The following is a 17,194-nucleotide window of genomic DNA, read 5'->3' as shown; positions in this document are numbered from 1 at the left end:
TCCAGGGTTGCTTAAATCGAGGATGATTACACAATGCAGCCTAAAATATTAGTTTGCTTGCTAAGCTTAGATTTTGTTGGCGCAGTTAGAGAGATGGAGTTAGCCAGTCATTCAAGATAAGAGAATAAGACTGGTTAGGGTGTGTTGTGGTTAGCTCTGGCCCAGCTCCTGCCCCAAGGACTGTGGATGTGGGGGAGACATCCACATGGTGCAGGCCTGTTTTGCCCCCGGTGGAATCTGCTGATGAAGGCTCCTCTGACCAAGAAGACATGAGTGACAGGGAGGAGGAGAGTGTGGCAGACAGATCAGAAGGAGATCAATTATCTAGCTCCTCCTTGGATTCAGAACAAGAGTTAATGATACAGCCACGCATGCGGAGAGTGATGCATAGGCAACAACAACTGAGAGATTATTATCAAAGAAAATGAGGCCACCTGTGGTTGGGTGGGGCTGTGATAATTAGTGAGGCTGCTATAAATAGCAGCCTGTGGGTTTGGCCATTGTGGAGGATTATCTGATCGTTGTGTTTCATGACTGTTTTGCTGACTTTGACCTTTTGTGTGCTGATTTTCCCCCGCTTTGAGACTGGACAAGAGCAAAGTGTGTTTCACTTTGTGAAAGAAGAAGGACTGGGAATTGCCTCACAGCTGCAAGCTAAGTATCACAGAACTGATAAGGGACTTGTACAAATGACCAGTTTGTTTGGAGACCAGTGCTCTTTGCTATACCAAAAGAGGGCTTAGTTTAAGTGAATTTTCATTATAAAGAACATTGTTTTGAATTTTCAAACGTGTGTGTGTCTGAAATTTGTACCTGTGAATTTTTGGGAGGAGTCTACTAGAGAGCCCGACAGAACAGGGTGTGATACATTTTCCTGATAAATCCAGCAGAAATTAAATTAATTAATATACGGGCTCCCACCACTCTACCTCTCAGTGCTTCTTTGATTACTGAGCTCAGTGGTGATACCTTTTCTCCAATCTCCGTCAGGTCTCCTCCTGGAAGCAATTGTAGGTCAGGAAGCAAAGCACAAGCCTCCAGCACTTGTTGATATCGAGTCTCATCTAGGGGGGACCCGAAAAGAACGTTGTCTTTCAAAGTGGCATTTTGTATCCATGCTTGCTGAGGCACGTAGGCCATAGAGCCCTGAAGGAAATGGAAAAAAATATATCTAGCTACTTAATTTCATTTCATTTATTAAATTTATAAGCTGCCCGACTGTTTTTTGACTCTTGGCGGCATACAGCAAATAAAACAATATTAACAAAAAGTTTAAACCCCAGAGATAAAACAGTCATTTAACAATCATTCATTTCAAAAATATAATAATTAAAAAGATACTAGATTGTGCGGAGATGGACAGGTTATCTAAAAGATTAGAGGGAAAGAAAGAATCAGATTACTATAAAATATGGGCAAAATTTTACGTTTGGCTAAAGAAAAGAGCAAGAAAGAAAGAAAGAAAAATCTACGCAAAGCAACACGAATAAAAGAATTGAAAAATTAATACTATGTGAAAGAAGCAAAATTCTCTGATCAAACACCTAAAAAGTGGGGAAACCTTCATTTCCCAAATGTTGTATGTGTATGTCTTTATGTATGTTTTTTATTTTTTTGTATGTTATATTTGAAAAAACAAACTAAAAAAAAAACAATCATTCATTTTGTCTTGGCTGGAATTGGATGGTCTTACTAACAGCCCTAGGCCAGGTTTTCACAGCCTTCCAGAAGGCTAGGAGGGTGGAGATGGTACAGGTCTCCAGGGGTAGTTGGTTCCAGAGAGCCGGAGCCACCACAGAGAAGGCCCTCCCACACGGCCCCGCCAATCGGCATTGTTTGACCGATGGGACCTGGATAAGGCTGACCCTGTGGGCTCTAATCAGTCACCAGGAGGTATGTGGCAGAAGACGGTCCTGTAAATAGTCTTAAGATAATAACTGGAAAGAACGATTGTCTTTTGTCAGCAGATAAAGGAGGAATGCAGGGGGAAAGAAATTATATTCGTTGAGTACTTAAGTCTGGCAGAGTCATTTTTAAACATTTTTAAAACGATCAGGGGAGGAATTGGATTCCTTCAGACTGTAAGCAACAATTAAGAGTTTTGAAGGTCCAGCTTTGTAGACAATTTCTCTACAAGGGAATAAGATGGCATAGGAACTCTGGTAGAACTATTTATGTTATGCGCGGACGTAGTGATTATTTGCAGAGCCGCTGCTGATTGGCTAATCTAGCAGCAGGAGAAATAAGTTCCTGCCAGTGGCTAGCAAGCTTCGGGGAAGTCCTTAAAAGTGGGTTCCCTGCAGCCTGCTGGCAGTCCGTATTAGTTCTAGCTAATAGAGAATAAAGGCACTGAACTGTTTCTGTGACTCGCGTCTTCATTTGCATGCAAACCTAACAATCTATTTACTGGGGATGGAACAGGATGTTTGTTTTTATTCATGTTTTAGACAGAAGTGAGTTTCCAAACAGTGACCTCACTTCAGGATTCTACTTGGTTCTGTTTATTACATAGTCCATATTTAATTTCAGGGGAAAAAAGCTTTTCCTTCACCTGAATATTGATGTGTCCCTTGACGTTCTCCATCTCGCCCAACATGGCAGATATCAATGAAGACTTTCCTGATCCCACAGACCCCATTATGGCTACAAGGCTTCCAGGAGCAATTTCCAAAGTGATGCTGTAGGGAAGAATGCCATATAAACAGATGTTCGTTAACGCCTGGAGGCAATTTTAAAAAATGGTTGCCGGTCCCTAGGTTAAAGAGCATAGTCTCCAATACAGCGGTGCCAAACATCCTCTAAGAACAAGAGAATGTGTTTGTTGGCTTGTCTATTGCCCAACGCAGTATGTCACTGAAGATAAAAGAACCCCCATTCCACCCACAACCCAACCTGTGATCTATATGGTGACTTACTCTTTTATAGTGACATCAGAATCCTGGTCCCAGGCAAAAGAGGCCTCGTGGAATTTCACAGCACAGGCTGTAAGAGATGTTGGGAGAGTTTAGCGCATGCAGAAGGTAAACCACCAAGTAGCCACAGTTAACCACTATACCTAATTGAAGTCTTCAATGAAAAACATTGCAGCAGGCTTTCTTGTAAAAATATATTTTACTTTTCTTCTTATCAAACTGCTTCTCGAAATAAACTATCACTTTTACATTTATCCACTATAATAAACTATCCTCAATACTAGTATCAGTGTTCCCTCGATTTTCGCAGGTTCGAACTTCGCGAAAAGTCTATACCACGGTTTTTCAAAAATATTTATAAAAAAAATACTTCACTGTTTTCCCCCCTATACCACGTTTTTCCCCACCCGATGACGTCATATGTCATCGCCAAACTTTCGGCCGCCTTTAATAAATATTTTTTAAATAAACTTTAATAAATAAACATGGTGAGTAATAATCTAAATGGTTTCTAAGGGAATAGGAAATTGTAATTTAGGGGTTTAAAGTGTGAAGAGAAGGCTTGTGATACTGTCCATAGCCAAAAATAGTGTATTTACTTCCGCATCTCTACTTCGCAGAAATTCAACTTTCGCAGGCGGTCTCGGAACACATCCCCCGCGGAAATCAAGGGAACACTGTATATAATTCTTATTACATCCACCACTGCAACCACTAAGCACTAACCACTAACTACAAACCACCCAGCACTAAACATTATAACAAACTACTGTAACAAACCACTTTCTACTATAACAAACCGCTCTATAACAAAACCACACCCATGCAAGGGTGTTTAGTCCTTATATAGATTACAGCCAATCAGGTTGCAGCACAATTAGCAAACCCATGACTACATGCTGATTATGGCTTACATCAGCCTTTCCTATGGTTACAAACCATTTACTTGCATTGTAATATTGCCTTCAGAAATAAACTTATTTCTGACAAGAGAAAGAAAATGAAATATCAACCTTAAGGAGAGAGAACTACTCAACCCAGACCCAGTACACAAACACACTTGTCCTTTTGAATATTTTCTCAAAAGCTTTGCCTGTTCTGAACACCCAAGCCTGAAGTCTAGATGTAATTTACCAGGGATGGAATTATTCCATATAGCTGAAGTGTTCAGGTCTTCACTACCCAGGTACCGCTCTAGTCGATCAATAGATACTTTCACCTGTAAAATTTAAAGACAAAATCAGGCATGACAGCTCCAGAGCCACTAGGCCATCTTCTTCAATGCTTCCTAGAATCTACTTCATAGTTTTCAATATTCCACATCAGACTGAGGAACACCAGTCTTATACAACTGAACTTATCTGCCAGACCGCCTTCTGCCGCACGAATCCCAGCAGCCGGTTAGGTCCCACAGAGTTGGCCTTCTCCGGGTCCCGTCGACTAAACAGTGGCGGCTGGCGGGACCCAGGGGAAGAGCCTTCTCTGTGGTGGCCCCGACCCTCTGGAACCAGCTCCCCGCAGAGATTAGGACTGTCCCCACACTCCTTGCCTTTCGTAAACCCACCTCTGCCGTCAGGCATGGGGGAACTGAGACATCTCCCCCGTGCCTATGTAGTTTTATGTATGATATGTTTGTGTGTATGTTTTTTATATACTGGGGTTTTTAGGCTTTTTACTGTAAAATTGTTATTTTAGATTTTAATATTAGATTTGTTACTATATATTGTTCTTATGATTGCTGTGAGCCGCCCCGAGTCTGCGGAGAGGGGTGGCATACAAATCTAATAATTAGTTTTGTTTAGTTTTAGTTTATTTAGATTTGTATGCCACCCCTCTCCGAAGACTCGGGGCGGCTAACAACAATAAAAAACAATATAACAAATCTAATATTAAAAAGTAATCTAAAAAACCCCAATTTAAGAGACCAATCATACCAACAAACATACCATGTATAATAAATATTAATAATAATAATAATAATAATAATAATAATAACTTAAATTTGTAATATCTTAACCTCTATACACATTCTAATAGAACCTCTTTGCCAATGGCACAAAATAAATATTGGAAAGAGATTGGCACTAATTCTCAAGTCGGGCTCCTTCTCCCCTGGTATATATATATTTCTTGCAAGGTTGCTCACTTGCACCGTGGAGGACAGTGACAACGGTAACATGCCAAGTGGGAAGCGCAGGATATTGAAGACAGCTATAGAAGTAAAGGCCTTCTGTGCATCCAAGATGTTGTTCTCATCCACCATCACATAGACAGCAAAGGTAGCCACAGAGACCTAGGTGAGAGAAGTAGAGAAAAAGAAACTGAAAGCAGTTGAGTTGTTTAGTTTCTAAAGAAAGTCTTAAGAGTCTGAAGAAATGCCCACTAAGGAAAGACTACAAGCTGGAGACAGATTTAGAATATGAGGGAGAGATGTGCACTTTCTTCCCATATAAACAATTCTACTTGGTTGTTTTTTTTTTTAAATTGCATATATTTTTGTGCCTACTTTTCCTGCACGTTATTTGAAAACAAACGAATATCCATTCATATACAGTATTTCTATAATAATATCTGCATTGATATAGTTAAGACTGTCCTGTGATATACATTAGACCAGTGATTTTCAACCTTTTTTGAGCCGCGGCACATTTTTTACATTTTAAAATCCTGGGGCACACTCTCCTCTCTTTTTCCATCCCTGTCTCCTCCCCACCCTTGTGTGTGTGTTTGTATACACACTTTTGAACCATTTCCAAAAACAGGTGAGGACTGGGGGGGGTTTCTCTCTTTTTCTTTGGGTGCTTTTTATCATATGCTTTAAATCAAGAGTCACTTCTCTCTCTCTTTTGTTTCTCTCTTTTTCCTCTCATTCTCTGTCACAATCATTTTCTCATTTCTCTTGTTTTTTCTCCCCTTTTTGCTCATTTCTCTCTCTCTCTCCCTTCCTCTCCTTTTTCTCTCTCTCTCTCTTGCTTTCTTTCTCTCTTGCTTTCTCTCTCTCTCTCTCTCTTGCTTTCTTTCTTTCTGACATTTGCTTTTTCTCTTTCTCTCTTTTCTTTCACTCTCTTGCTTGCTATCTCTCTCTCTCTCTGTCTTTCTCTTTCTTTTTCTTTCTCTCTCTCTCTCTCACACACACACACACTCTCTCTCTCTGCAAAAAATTGCAAGACCGGAACCTGAGCTTCCTTCTTCGCGGCACACCTGACCATGTCTCACGGCACACTAGTGTGCCACGGCACACTGGTTGAAAAACACTGCATTAGACCATGGAAAGGGGCGGCATACAAATCTAATAAATAATAATAATAATAATAATAATAATAACAATAACAACAACAACAACAACAACATTAGTGCATATGTTGATTTTGGTACCTAGCTTTTAAGTTGTAAATTGCATTGGAAAAACTGCACATGTTTACTATGTTCACATGCATGTTGGAGTTGAGCTAGGGTAACCCGTGCCATAGGTTCGCCTTCACTGTCCTGTATATTCAATAGATCCAAACTAGCATATTTATTGAAACAACTTAATAAAACAATTTCCCCATCCATCTCCGATTTGTGCCAATTCTACACCAGATGAAACCTTACCAGCAATAAAAACTGTTATAGCTTCCTTCGCTAATGAATTCTTAAACATATATTGTTAGTTACTAAAATGGTGACAATTAAAGTAATCTAGTGCTCTCTAAAATGGCTAATAATTAATCCTTTGCTAATTACTTCTAATTATAGTTAAGTTTTTGCTTGCATTTCAGACTCTTTAGTCTAAATCAATCTGGCTCTCAACTGTCTTTGGTTATCAAACTCATTATTTGTAGCTAGCATTGGTTTGAGAAATTATTTATTTTTATTATGTTGATATGTCGTTCCATTCATGTCTGATTCCAATACTGATGGGGTTTCCAGAAAGTAACAAATATGGAAAGGTAAAATGGTATCAATGGATATCTAGAATACGAAACAACTAAAATTCTGTCTGAGTTCAATTCTACTGTTATACTTACACAATTACTAAAAAACTAATCATATTTTAATCTTAACTCTTACATCTCTCACTATTTTCATTTCTTATATTCACTGCTTAATAAAAAGGATAAGTCGTTAAACTCAAGGTCTGCTATTGATGGAGACAACTCCCTCCCTACCCCACTTCCTCCTTCTTATTCAATCCCTACCCCTCTAAATACTCTAAAAATTACAACCCCTTACTAACCTAATGATATTATATACCAGACAAAATTACAGTAAGACTAATTATATTTAAATCTTTCGAATAGATCTATCAAGCAACATAAGGTATAGATAATAAAATTGTTCATTGCAATGTAAATTAAGATCGAAACATGTATAGAACTATTGTAATAATGTGAATTGCTGTATACTGTAATAAGGAATATATATTAAGGAATATAATGGATTTTTGTAATTTTTCGCAATTTTTACCTTCAAAATCAGTATAAATGCATTTTCCTTTCCCCTCCTCTCCCCTCCTTTTGATTTTGTACTCCCCTTTTCCCCTTCCTCTTTCATTAAATTAATAAATTATATTTTTTTTAAAAAAAGGAAAGGTGAAATGTTGCTCCATGAGGCAGACGTACAGTTAACTTTCAATCCTTGAGAATTTTTTAGTAGGATGGTCATGGATTTGCACTAAGTACATCCAACTTTTGCAGCCTTCAATCCAAGCTCAGAGTGTAATATTTTGTTTTAAGCCAATGTTTTAATTGAAGACAGGCAATCTGCATAGTTTTGTCATGATTCTAATTCAACAAACCTTTGGCGATCCCTCTTAATTAAAATTAATCAGGACCATCTTTCCCTGTCCTCCTGTCCTGCACATGTGCTAAGACCAAAAGACAAGGCCATTGCTAAGTTGCTGCAGGACTCATCCTAACTAGCATCTGTTCTGCCTGACTGGGCTCAGGCAATTCGTAGCAGTCCAAGGAAAAGAAATCAAACACACACGTGCTCTTCTAATCAGCAAACTTGTATTAAACAAACAAAAAAGGGTTAACCAAAAACAGACCTTAGTGTCAGGAAATAATGATAGTGCAAGACGTAATTCAGCCAAATACAAAACACAGGAAAAAGCAAACAAAGACAACCTGCATGGAGCAAAAACATTTCAGGAGTCCTTTGAATCTTTAGAGCAAGCAGCAAGTCCCAGAGGTTTCACTTCCCACGTGCCTGAAAAGGCTGGGTTGAAATCCAAAGGCACGGAACAGAAACTTCAGAGCAGGAACCACAAAGTAACACAGATAAACAGCCACAGTTTGCCTTGTGCCTCTGTTCCCTTTTATACCTTTAGCCCTCATTAAGGGAACCACACCCAGCCCTCAGTATAAGAACCACACCCAGCCCAGGTGCTACTCTGATCACCTGTAATAATCCTTCAATTGAGCCTTCCTCTGCATGGCTCTTCGGCTACGCATGTCTATGAGCTGGTCTGCAGAGGAATCCAAGGAAGAGAGACTGTCTGAGGGACTGCCTGCCAAATCCCCTGGGCTGTCTGCTGGGTCCTGCGTGCTGTCTGCCAACTCCTCTGAAACAGTGGCCTCATCCTCATGGCTGTCTGCCACGTCTTCCTGGCTGTCAGCCAGGCTTTCGCACTCACTTTGTGCCGCATCTCTCCCATCTGTGGGAGCAACGGCTGGCCCAAGCTCAAACACAACAGCATCTGTCACTACTAACAGAATCAAACTGATAGATGTTGCAAAATTTCTATTTGCGTTTCACATGTCATTTACTTGCTTTCCTCTTCTTAACGCCCCGCCCATTCTCTGGATTGTCTTACTAGAAAAGGTGCACAAGAGAAGGTGAAGATACCAATTGATTGTAGATGGAAAAAGTTCAGCAGCCCTTTCAGTTCCAAAGCCCGGATCTTTTCAACTTGCTCCTGAAATGAGAGCTCCCAAGCAAAGAACTTCAGGATCTGAAAGATATCAACAGAAAAGAACATATGAAGCTCAGAGTTGAATCACAGAGTCCTTGGTCACTCTCTGAGACTGGTTATTTGCTGGCAGATGTTTCATTATCTAATTAGTGTTCTGGTTTCTGGTAGAAGTTTAGTACCGTAATTACAAATAACTCTCATTAAATGCATCATTTCATGAATAAAGCCACTCCGTTTATTTCTCTGCTCTCCTGTACTTCAACACATTCCAGACACCAATCGGTCTGTTATCTCTCTCTTAGCCACATTTCTCACATTCCTTTTCCTGATTCACTTAGACAAGATTTATTTTCTAACTACATAGCTTTAAAAAGACAGCAGCACTGACTAAATACAATACAAAATACTTTGGCTTACTTTATAGCATGGCGAAAACACATCCATATTTCCTTGCAGCAACGTTGAAACTCCACCCTTCTTCTCCACTAGCCCCCTGACATGCCAAATACCTCACAACAATATTTAACCCATTCCTCTCCTTAATATCTTCTTCCAGACCTTTGCTCTCTACGTTTCTGAATCCTTCTGAATTTAGGATTAACCCAGCGAGCATCTGATTCTCCCTCACTAGATCATGAACTCATAGCCCCATCCTGTGGCTGGCCTCCCACCTGTTCTACTACCTGTAACCCCGGGCCCCCCACTATCTGAATCCGAGTCCTCAATATCTTCATCCTCCTCCAACTGATCAAGAGTATGTACAACAATTAGGTAATTTCATCAGTGTTAGCGATTGTGGGGAAAATGGAGGAAAATATACTGTACCTCTGCTAACACCGGCAGGGTAAGCTATTGTATATAACAAACAAGCCCCACACTTACTAGCACTGATGATGTTGCCTAGTTGGGTAATGAAATGTCTGCAATCAAACAACCAGTGTCAGAAAGCACAAAAACCTCCAGATACTCATCAAATATGGGGCTCAGTCATATCAAGGTCTCCAACAATTCAAAACAAAAGCTTCATTCTATGCTGCTTCCATTTTTAAGACAGGCAACGCCAAGTCCATTGGACTAATATGTCCCATGATAACAGTCAAAGAAAGCATAGATACTTTTCACATATTTGTTTTGGGATGGCGTCTAAGAGGGACTTCAGATAAATCACAGCTGCCATAGAATTTGTCTAGTTAAACTGAGACATACAGTTCACAAATCTTAAGACATCCTTAAGTAATCACTGTGCATTTGTTATATGTTTTGTGTGTGTTTTATATTATAAAATCAATAAAAAATTATAAAAGTACTCTAGTGCAGTTTTTCTGCTGCACAATAAGTTATTTAATCCTTGAAACAGATTTTGAACATTTTCAAATTTCTCAATAACCCAATCCTAAAATTCCCAACCCACCTACTACAGTCTCAAATCACCTCACCCAAATATACAAAAATCTCCCCAAATCCTATGATCCTTTCAAAAGATTGTTCACTCTGATTTATACCATGACTGGAAAAATCTACAACCTTGGCTTACTATGGCTTCAGACTCTCCCCCCCCCCCCTTTATCTCTATCTATCTTTATCAGTGATGTTTATAGACACACAGGTGGGGAAATATATATCCCAACAGGAAAAAGAATTCTACTTTAAACCCTAGTCTGACCAACGCAAGGTATAGCAATAAAGACCCACTGATGGCAATCATTTTATTGCTCACCTTTATGCCATTAAGAATTTCATTCATTATTTTCATGCGTTCATCTTTGTGCTTCATATTTTTCACCTGATAAAATAAATGAACTACATATTAGAACTGAGAACAGAAACATGTAAAATATTAGATGTCTATGAGTACACCTTCCTGGGTGAAAATGAGGCTAATAGTAGTATTGAGGATTATCAAGTAAAATTATTATTTTATTATCATGGGGAATGAACAAAATGAAAGTACAGGGCATATTTGGTCTAGAATCATTGAAAAGGAAGGGACCATCCAAAACAGTGGGTCAACTCTTCTGCTCAGAGCAAAATCCATATTAAGGCATCCCAGATAAAACAGATGCCTCACTTCCATTTGAGCACAATTGCACTTTCTTTCAGTGCAACCAGCTAATTACCTCCAGGAACAGCCAAGGGCCAGGTAAACATCTTCATTTACTGTTACTCCATCAGACTAGCATTGTTTTTTTGAGCCAGAAACTGACAAAACTAAATGCAGGGGTAAAAAGGAAGAGCTTCCTTGAGAGGCATTTCTCAAATGGGCTCTTGATAAAACATGGGCCTTCAGCAAATTCCAATTAGGCTGAGCCTTCATTTATTTATTTATTTATTTATTTATTTATTTATTTATTTATTATTTAGATTTGTATGCCGCCCCTCTCCACAGACTCGGGGCGGCTCACAACAGAATAAAAACAATTTATAACAAATCCAAATATAATTTAAGATATTTAAAAAACCCCGGTTTGATTTAAAAAACCTCATTTACTAAACAAACATACATACAAACATACCATGCATAAATTGTATAAGCCCGGGGGAGATGTCTCAGTTCCCCCATGCCTGACGACAAAGGTGGGTTTTAAGGAGCTTACAAAAGGCATGGAGAGTAGGGGCAGTTCTAATCTCTGGGGGGAGTTGGTTCCAGAGGGTCTTCCGACATTGTTTAGTTGACGGGACCCGGAGAAGGCCCACTCTGTGGGACCTAATCGGTCGCTGGGATTCGTGCGGCAAAAGGCGGTCTCGGAGATATTCTGGTCCAGTGCCATGAAGGGCTTTAAAGGTCATAACCAACACTTTGAATTGTGACCGGAAACTGACCGGCAGTACAGTGGTACCTCTACTTAAGAACTTAATTCATTCCGTGACCATGTTCTTAAGTAGAAGCAATTTGTCCCATAGGAATTAATGTAAAAGCAAATACAGTAGTCCCTCACCTATCGCTGGTGTTACGTTCCAGACCTGGCCGCGATAGGTGAAATCCGCGATGGGGAATTTATCGACTGATAGTACTTATTTAAGTATTTATATTGTAATTGTTTGGTAAGTTTTCATTGTTTTAAGTGTTTATAAACCCTTCCCACACAGTATTTATTTTAAATACAGTATTTAAATACAGTATTTACAATTTTAGGTTGTTTTTTTTTTTTTGAAAAACCTGCCAATCGAGTTTGGCAGGCTGTTTAAATCTGCCGATCGGCTTCCTCAGAAACCCGCGATGAAGTGAAGCCGCAGTAGGTGAAGTGCGGTATAGCGAGGGACTACTGTAATGCATGCAAACCCATTGGGAAAGAAATAAAAGTTCGGAATTTGGGTGGGAGGAGGAAGAGGAAGAAGAGGAGGAGGACAGTCGCTGCCGAAGGAAGAAGTAGAGGTGAGTGCCCCCTTTTGCCTTTCTGTGCCTAGACGCTCCAAGAGGCAACCTTGCACTGGGTGTATGGGAGGCAGCGCAAGGAAGTCACCACACCGAAGTGGTTTATTCCCTCTCCAAGCGCCCAGAGAAAGGAAAATGCTCCGTTCGCTCTGGGCTACCAAAGCCTCCTTTAGCACCACCGAAAGGCTCCTCTGGCAGCCCAGAAAAGCCTGAGATGGCTGGATTTAAAGGGGGAATGGCAGGAAACTGGCCTTCGTGCCGCTCTCAAATTTCCTGGGAAATTTTTCCGGGCTCGGGTTCTTAAGTAGAAAATGGTTCTTAAGTAGAGGCAAAAAAATCTTGAACTCCCGTTCTTATCTAGAAAAGTTCTTAAGTAGAGGCATTCTTAAGTAGAGGTACCACTGTATCTGAAAAAAGAAAAACCTATACTTACTTGAATGTTCCTGGACTTAGCGACCAGCACAGCATTTAAAGGGATAAGTAGCACCATCACACCAATCCCAGCAAGCACTGAGGGTCCCAGCTCAACCCACAGAAAGACAAGAGATAGAATAATCTGCAGCGGAGCTGACCACAGCTGATGCATATAGACAGTGAAATCCATGAAGCGCTGGGCATCCACGGACATCAGATTCACTGTCTCGCCCACCGTGGATTCCTTCCGTGTAACGTTGGAGACTGTAAGGGCCTGAGAACAGAATCCATTTTGAGGTTTTGAAACAGAATACTGTTCAAATGCATTAATCTCCATCACGATGCTCTTTAAATTGCTTTGATCAAAGCCCCAATTATCCCTAATCAAACAAGTCACTGGCCAGAGCTGGGAATGAAGAGAAATTGAACCGTAAAATATTTGAAGGTCATAAGGTTGGAGAAGACCATTCTAATATATTAGTTAGGAGCAATATTTTATTCAGCTAACCCAAAGCAGAGTTTCTGTGTATGTGAGTGTGTGTGTACTAGGTTTGTTTGTTTGTTTGTTTGTTTGTTTGTTTGTTTGTTTGTTTGTTTGTTTGATTGATTGATTTCTATGCGGCCCTTCTCAAGGCGACTCAGGGTGGCATACAACATTATAAATGTAACAATATATATAAGAAATCTAAATTACTTTAAAAGAATTATACAAAATTACTAAAAGTGTTTAAAACAACCCATATACAGTCATATAAGCGCAAGCACAAATGAGCCGGGGTGGCGCAGCAGGTAGAGTGCTGTACTGCAGGCCACTGAAGCTGACTGTAGATCTGAAGGTCAGTGGTTCAAATCTCATCACCGGCTCAAGGTTGACTCCGCCTTCCATCCTTCCAAGGTGGGTAAAATGAGGACCCGGATTCTGGGGGCAATATGCTGGCTCTGCTAAAAAGCGCTATTGCTAACATGTTGTAAGCCGCCCTGAGTCTAAGGAGAAGGGTGGCATAAAAATCGAATGAATGAAAGAATGAAAGAATGAAAGAATGAAAGAATGAAAGAATGAAAGAATGAAAGAATGAAAGAATGAAAGAATGAAAGAATGAAAGAATGAATGAATGAATACACATTCATCCAATTCAATCATTCATAATATCGGCCAGAGATAATCTCATCACTCACGGCCCCCATGCCCACCAGCAAAGCTTTATGAAAGACCAGGAGGAAGGGGGGCGGTATGTATCTCCAGAGGGAGTTTGTTCCAGAGGGCCGGGGCTGCCACAGAGAAGGCTCTTCCCCTAGGCCCCGCCAGCCGGCATTGTCTGGCTGACGGGACCCGGAGAATGCCGACTCTGTGGGACCTAACTGGTCACTGAATGCATGAGATAGAAGACGGTCTCGAAGGTAATCTGGTCCTAAGCCATGGTGGGCTTTATAGGTCATAACCAGCACTCTGAATTACATATGAAGTTACTTTGAATTTACACAATCTGAAGTTAGTTGGGGGAAAGATCAAAAGCAACATGAGAAAATATTATTTTACTGAAAGAGTAGTAGATCCTTGGAACAAACTTCCAGCAGATGTGGTTGGTAAATCCACAGTAACTGAATTTAAACATGCCTGGGATAAACATATATCCATTCTAAGATAAAATACAGAAAATAGTATAAGGGCAGACTAGATGGATCATGAGGTTTTTTTCTGCCGTCAGTCTTCTATGTTTCTATGTATGTAAGAATATATGTATGTGCGTATGCATATGTATAAATCAATATGTATAAATCAATATAAAATCCAGAAGCATTAGATCTACAGCAGTGCTGAACAATCCAACTTTTACACAAAGACCCAATAAGAAGAAAGTATCCCATTAGCATAGATTGGCCAGCATTAGGAAAATCACCCACTACCACCAATTCAAGAGCCCACTGACCTTTTTGTAGATGGCAGCCATAAGAGAAGTGCGTAAATTCATTCCCACTTCAAAACACAGCTGGAAATACTGCTGTAGGCAGAGAGACTGCACCAGCGCAGTCACAAAGAGCAGCACTGCCAACACAAAGCCCTGCCAAAGGTAGGCCTTTGGATCAGTTACAAAGTTGATTATCATCCTATAAGAAAAGATAACCTGCACATCACCCCAAATGCCATATCGACTTTTATACCACCATATACCACGAACACTTCCTGCGGACTCTATCAATACCAGCTTTGTCCTTCACAGAGTCCTCAATCTGGTTTGTGCAACGCAAGCAGGGAGAATTCCACATAGAACTGCACCCAGAAATATGTGGGATGGGATGGCCCACAAGACTCCATCATCTGTGGTCCTGCACTATGCATATCAATTCAGAAACAAGCTCCATCAAGCTTTTATTGGGACCTCTTTACAAATGAGCTAATATAGGGTAAAGATTAAGCAATTAATGTAGAGAATCACACAGGAGCCAGATTAATTTCTTCCGGGAATATGGTTTTGGGTAATAAAGTAGGCCAAACTTTTACAAGGATTGAGACCATACCCTCAGTAGGTATTGGGGTGAGGTGGTATGTAATGATTCAAAGTGGGTCAAATTACATCACTTACTTACTTACTTACTTACTTACTTACTTACTTTCTTACTTACTTACTTACTTACTTACTTACTTACTTTCTTACTTACTTACTTACTTACTTACTTACTTTCTTTCTTTCTTTCTTTCTTTCTTTCTTACTTACTTACTTACTTTCTTTCTTTCTTTCTTACTTTCTTTCTTTCTTTCTTTCTTACTTACTTACATTCTTTCTTTCTTACTTTCTTTCTTACTTTCTTTCTTTCTTTCTTTCTTACTTACTTACTTACTTACTTATTTATTAGATTTGTATGCCACCCCTCTCCCAATGAAGGTGCAGTTTAGGTTTTTTCTTTACTGAGATTTAAAGAGATTGGGTATTCCTTGTTTTCTAAACCATGTTAATTCTACTTAAGGGCTTACATTATAGTTTCTTTATGTTCCCTGACTCAGAATGGCGAGAAATGAAAACTCCTACAGACAGAAACACCACCATTCAGGGATAAAGAGAAGTGGTGCGCCTGCGTGTCCACGCACTATTTCGCTACCTGCCCAGGTGCAGTAGCATAATTGCACTGGACTCCGCTAACACTCAGAGCCAGGGGGGTGAGTACACATCACCGTTCCACCTTAGCAGCCCACCTCTGCCTACAAATAATGAAGGGGGATACCAGCTGCATTGTTAAACTGGGACAAACCTGTTTTCAGGTCCTGGTCACAGATACGAGATATGATGCGATATATCCACTTATAAAACTATCCTAACAAATTTAAAGCAGAATATGGAATGATATATTTATTTTTCAGATCTATAACTGGCATTGGCAATTTTTAATTACTGAAAGCTACTGTTAATTTGGAAGGAGAGGGGGGCTAAAGACTGTAAAAAAGGATTAGAACCATAACATATACAGTGGTACCTCGACATACGAGTTTAATTCGTTCCAGACCCGAGCTCATAAGTCGATCAACTCGCATCTGGAACGAATGCTTTTAGACTTTGTTTTTCATGCCCAGATAACTGGAAGCAAGGAGATTCATGCGCCACCTAGTGGAAGCTTGGCTCATATCCCAAATTATTATTATTATTATTATTATTATTATTATTATTATTATTATTATTATTTAGATTTGTATGTCGCCCCTCTCCGCAGACTCGGGGCGGCTTTGATTTGAGCTCGGGTGTCGAACAGAAATTTTGCTCGCGTCGCAGCTCGTAACTTGGAATACTCGCATGTGGAGCAGCTCGTATCTAGAGGTACCACTGTATTGGGAAGGGCTAACTGCTAGATCAAGTTTTGTTTTATCTCCCTTTTATACCTATAGAACATCTATTTCAGGGATTACTCCATAGTTTTCATGTGTTCTCTACATCAAAGGGGTGGCGCAGCAGGTAGAGTGCTGTACTGCAGGCCACTGAAACTGACTGTAGATCTGTAGGTCAGCGGTTCAAATCTCATCTCCGGCTCAAGGTTGACTCAGCCTTCCATCCTGCCGAGGTGGGTAAAATGAGGACCCGGATTGTGGGGGCAATATGCTGGCTCTGTTAAAAAGGGCTATTGCTAACCTGTTGTAAGCCGCCCTGAGTCTAAGGAGAAGGGTGGCATAAAAATTAATTAAATAAATAAAAATTAAAAATAAAGGAGGGGAAATTGTGCTATTAGGCTTTCAGGAATCATAGCAAAGGGAGGGTTGTGAGGGTACATAAAATAGACTTAAGGTTTGTTTGTTTGTCTGTCTGTCTGTCTATCTATCTATCTATTTATTTGATTTGTATGCCGCCCCTCTCCATTTACTGATTGCCTCCTCCTTTCCACCTACTGTCAGAACAATTCAAGATATGATGCATCCATGATAGTTCATATCCCAGATCTAGGTGGAAAGAGAACATTGGATCTAATTTTGGTGGCTTGGGATAATATTAGAAAGAACTGGATAGGATATTACATATGATAGCAACATGAAGAGAGCAAAAATATTGAAAAAGCAGAAGGGACATCGCAAAACAACACTGGTCTCTGTCTAGTACAGGAATAAAATAGCAACAT

At 40.0% G+C, this 17,194-nt stretch overlaps 1 protein-coding gene across 3 annotated transcripts in view; it reads right to left on the bottom strand.

Annotated features, from left to right (window-relative positions):
- ABCC2 (ATP binding cassette subfamily C member 2) overlaps positions 1 to 17,194 on the bottom strand; it is a 64,962-nt gene that overhangs the window by 31,554 nt on the left and 16,214 nt on the right. For all 3 annotated transcript variants that reach the window (XM_070752989.1, XM_070752991.1, XM_070752992.1), the window contains 9 exons: positions 14,527 to 14,704; positions 12,618 to 12,872; positions 10,529 to 10,594; positions 8,713 to 8,850; positions 5,059 to 5,205; positions 4,047 to 4,131; positions 2,916 to 2,982; positions 2,552 to 2,678; positions 970 to 1,146 (listed from right to left, as the gene is read on the bottom strand). In XM_070752989.1, the coding sequence (XP_070609090.1) occupies positions 970 to 1,146; positions 2,552 to 2,678; positions 2,916 to 2,982; positions 4,047 to 4,131; positions 5,059 to 5,205; positions 8,713 to 8,850; positions 10,529 to 10,594; positions 12,618 to 12,872; positions 14,527 to 14,704 (1,240 nt within the window). The remainder of the gene's footprint in view (positions 1 to 969; positions 1,147 to 2,551; positions 2,679 to 2,915; positions 2,983 to 4,046; positions 4,132 to 5,058; positions 5,206 to 8,712; positions 8,851 to 10,528; positions 10,595 to 12,617; positions 12,873 to 14,526; positions 14,705 to 17,194) is intronic.

Source organism: Erythrolamprus reginae, chromosome 5, assembly GCF_031021105.1.
Source record: "Erythrolamprus reginae isolate rEryReg1 chromosome 5, rEryReg1.hap1, whole genome shotgun sequence".
Lineage (NCBI taxonomy): Eukaryota > Metazoa > Chordata > Lepidosauria > Squamata > Dipsadidae > Erythrolamprus > Erythrolamprus reginae.
The sequence above is the reverse complement of the archived record's forward strand: the minus strand, read 5'-3'. Positions and strand labels throughout refer to the sequence as shown.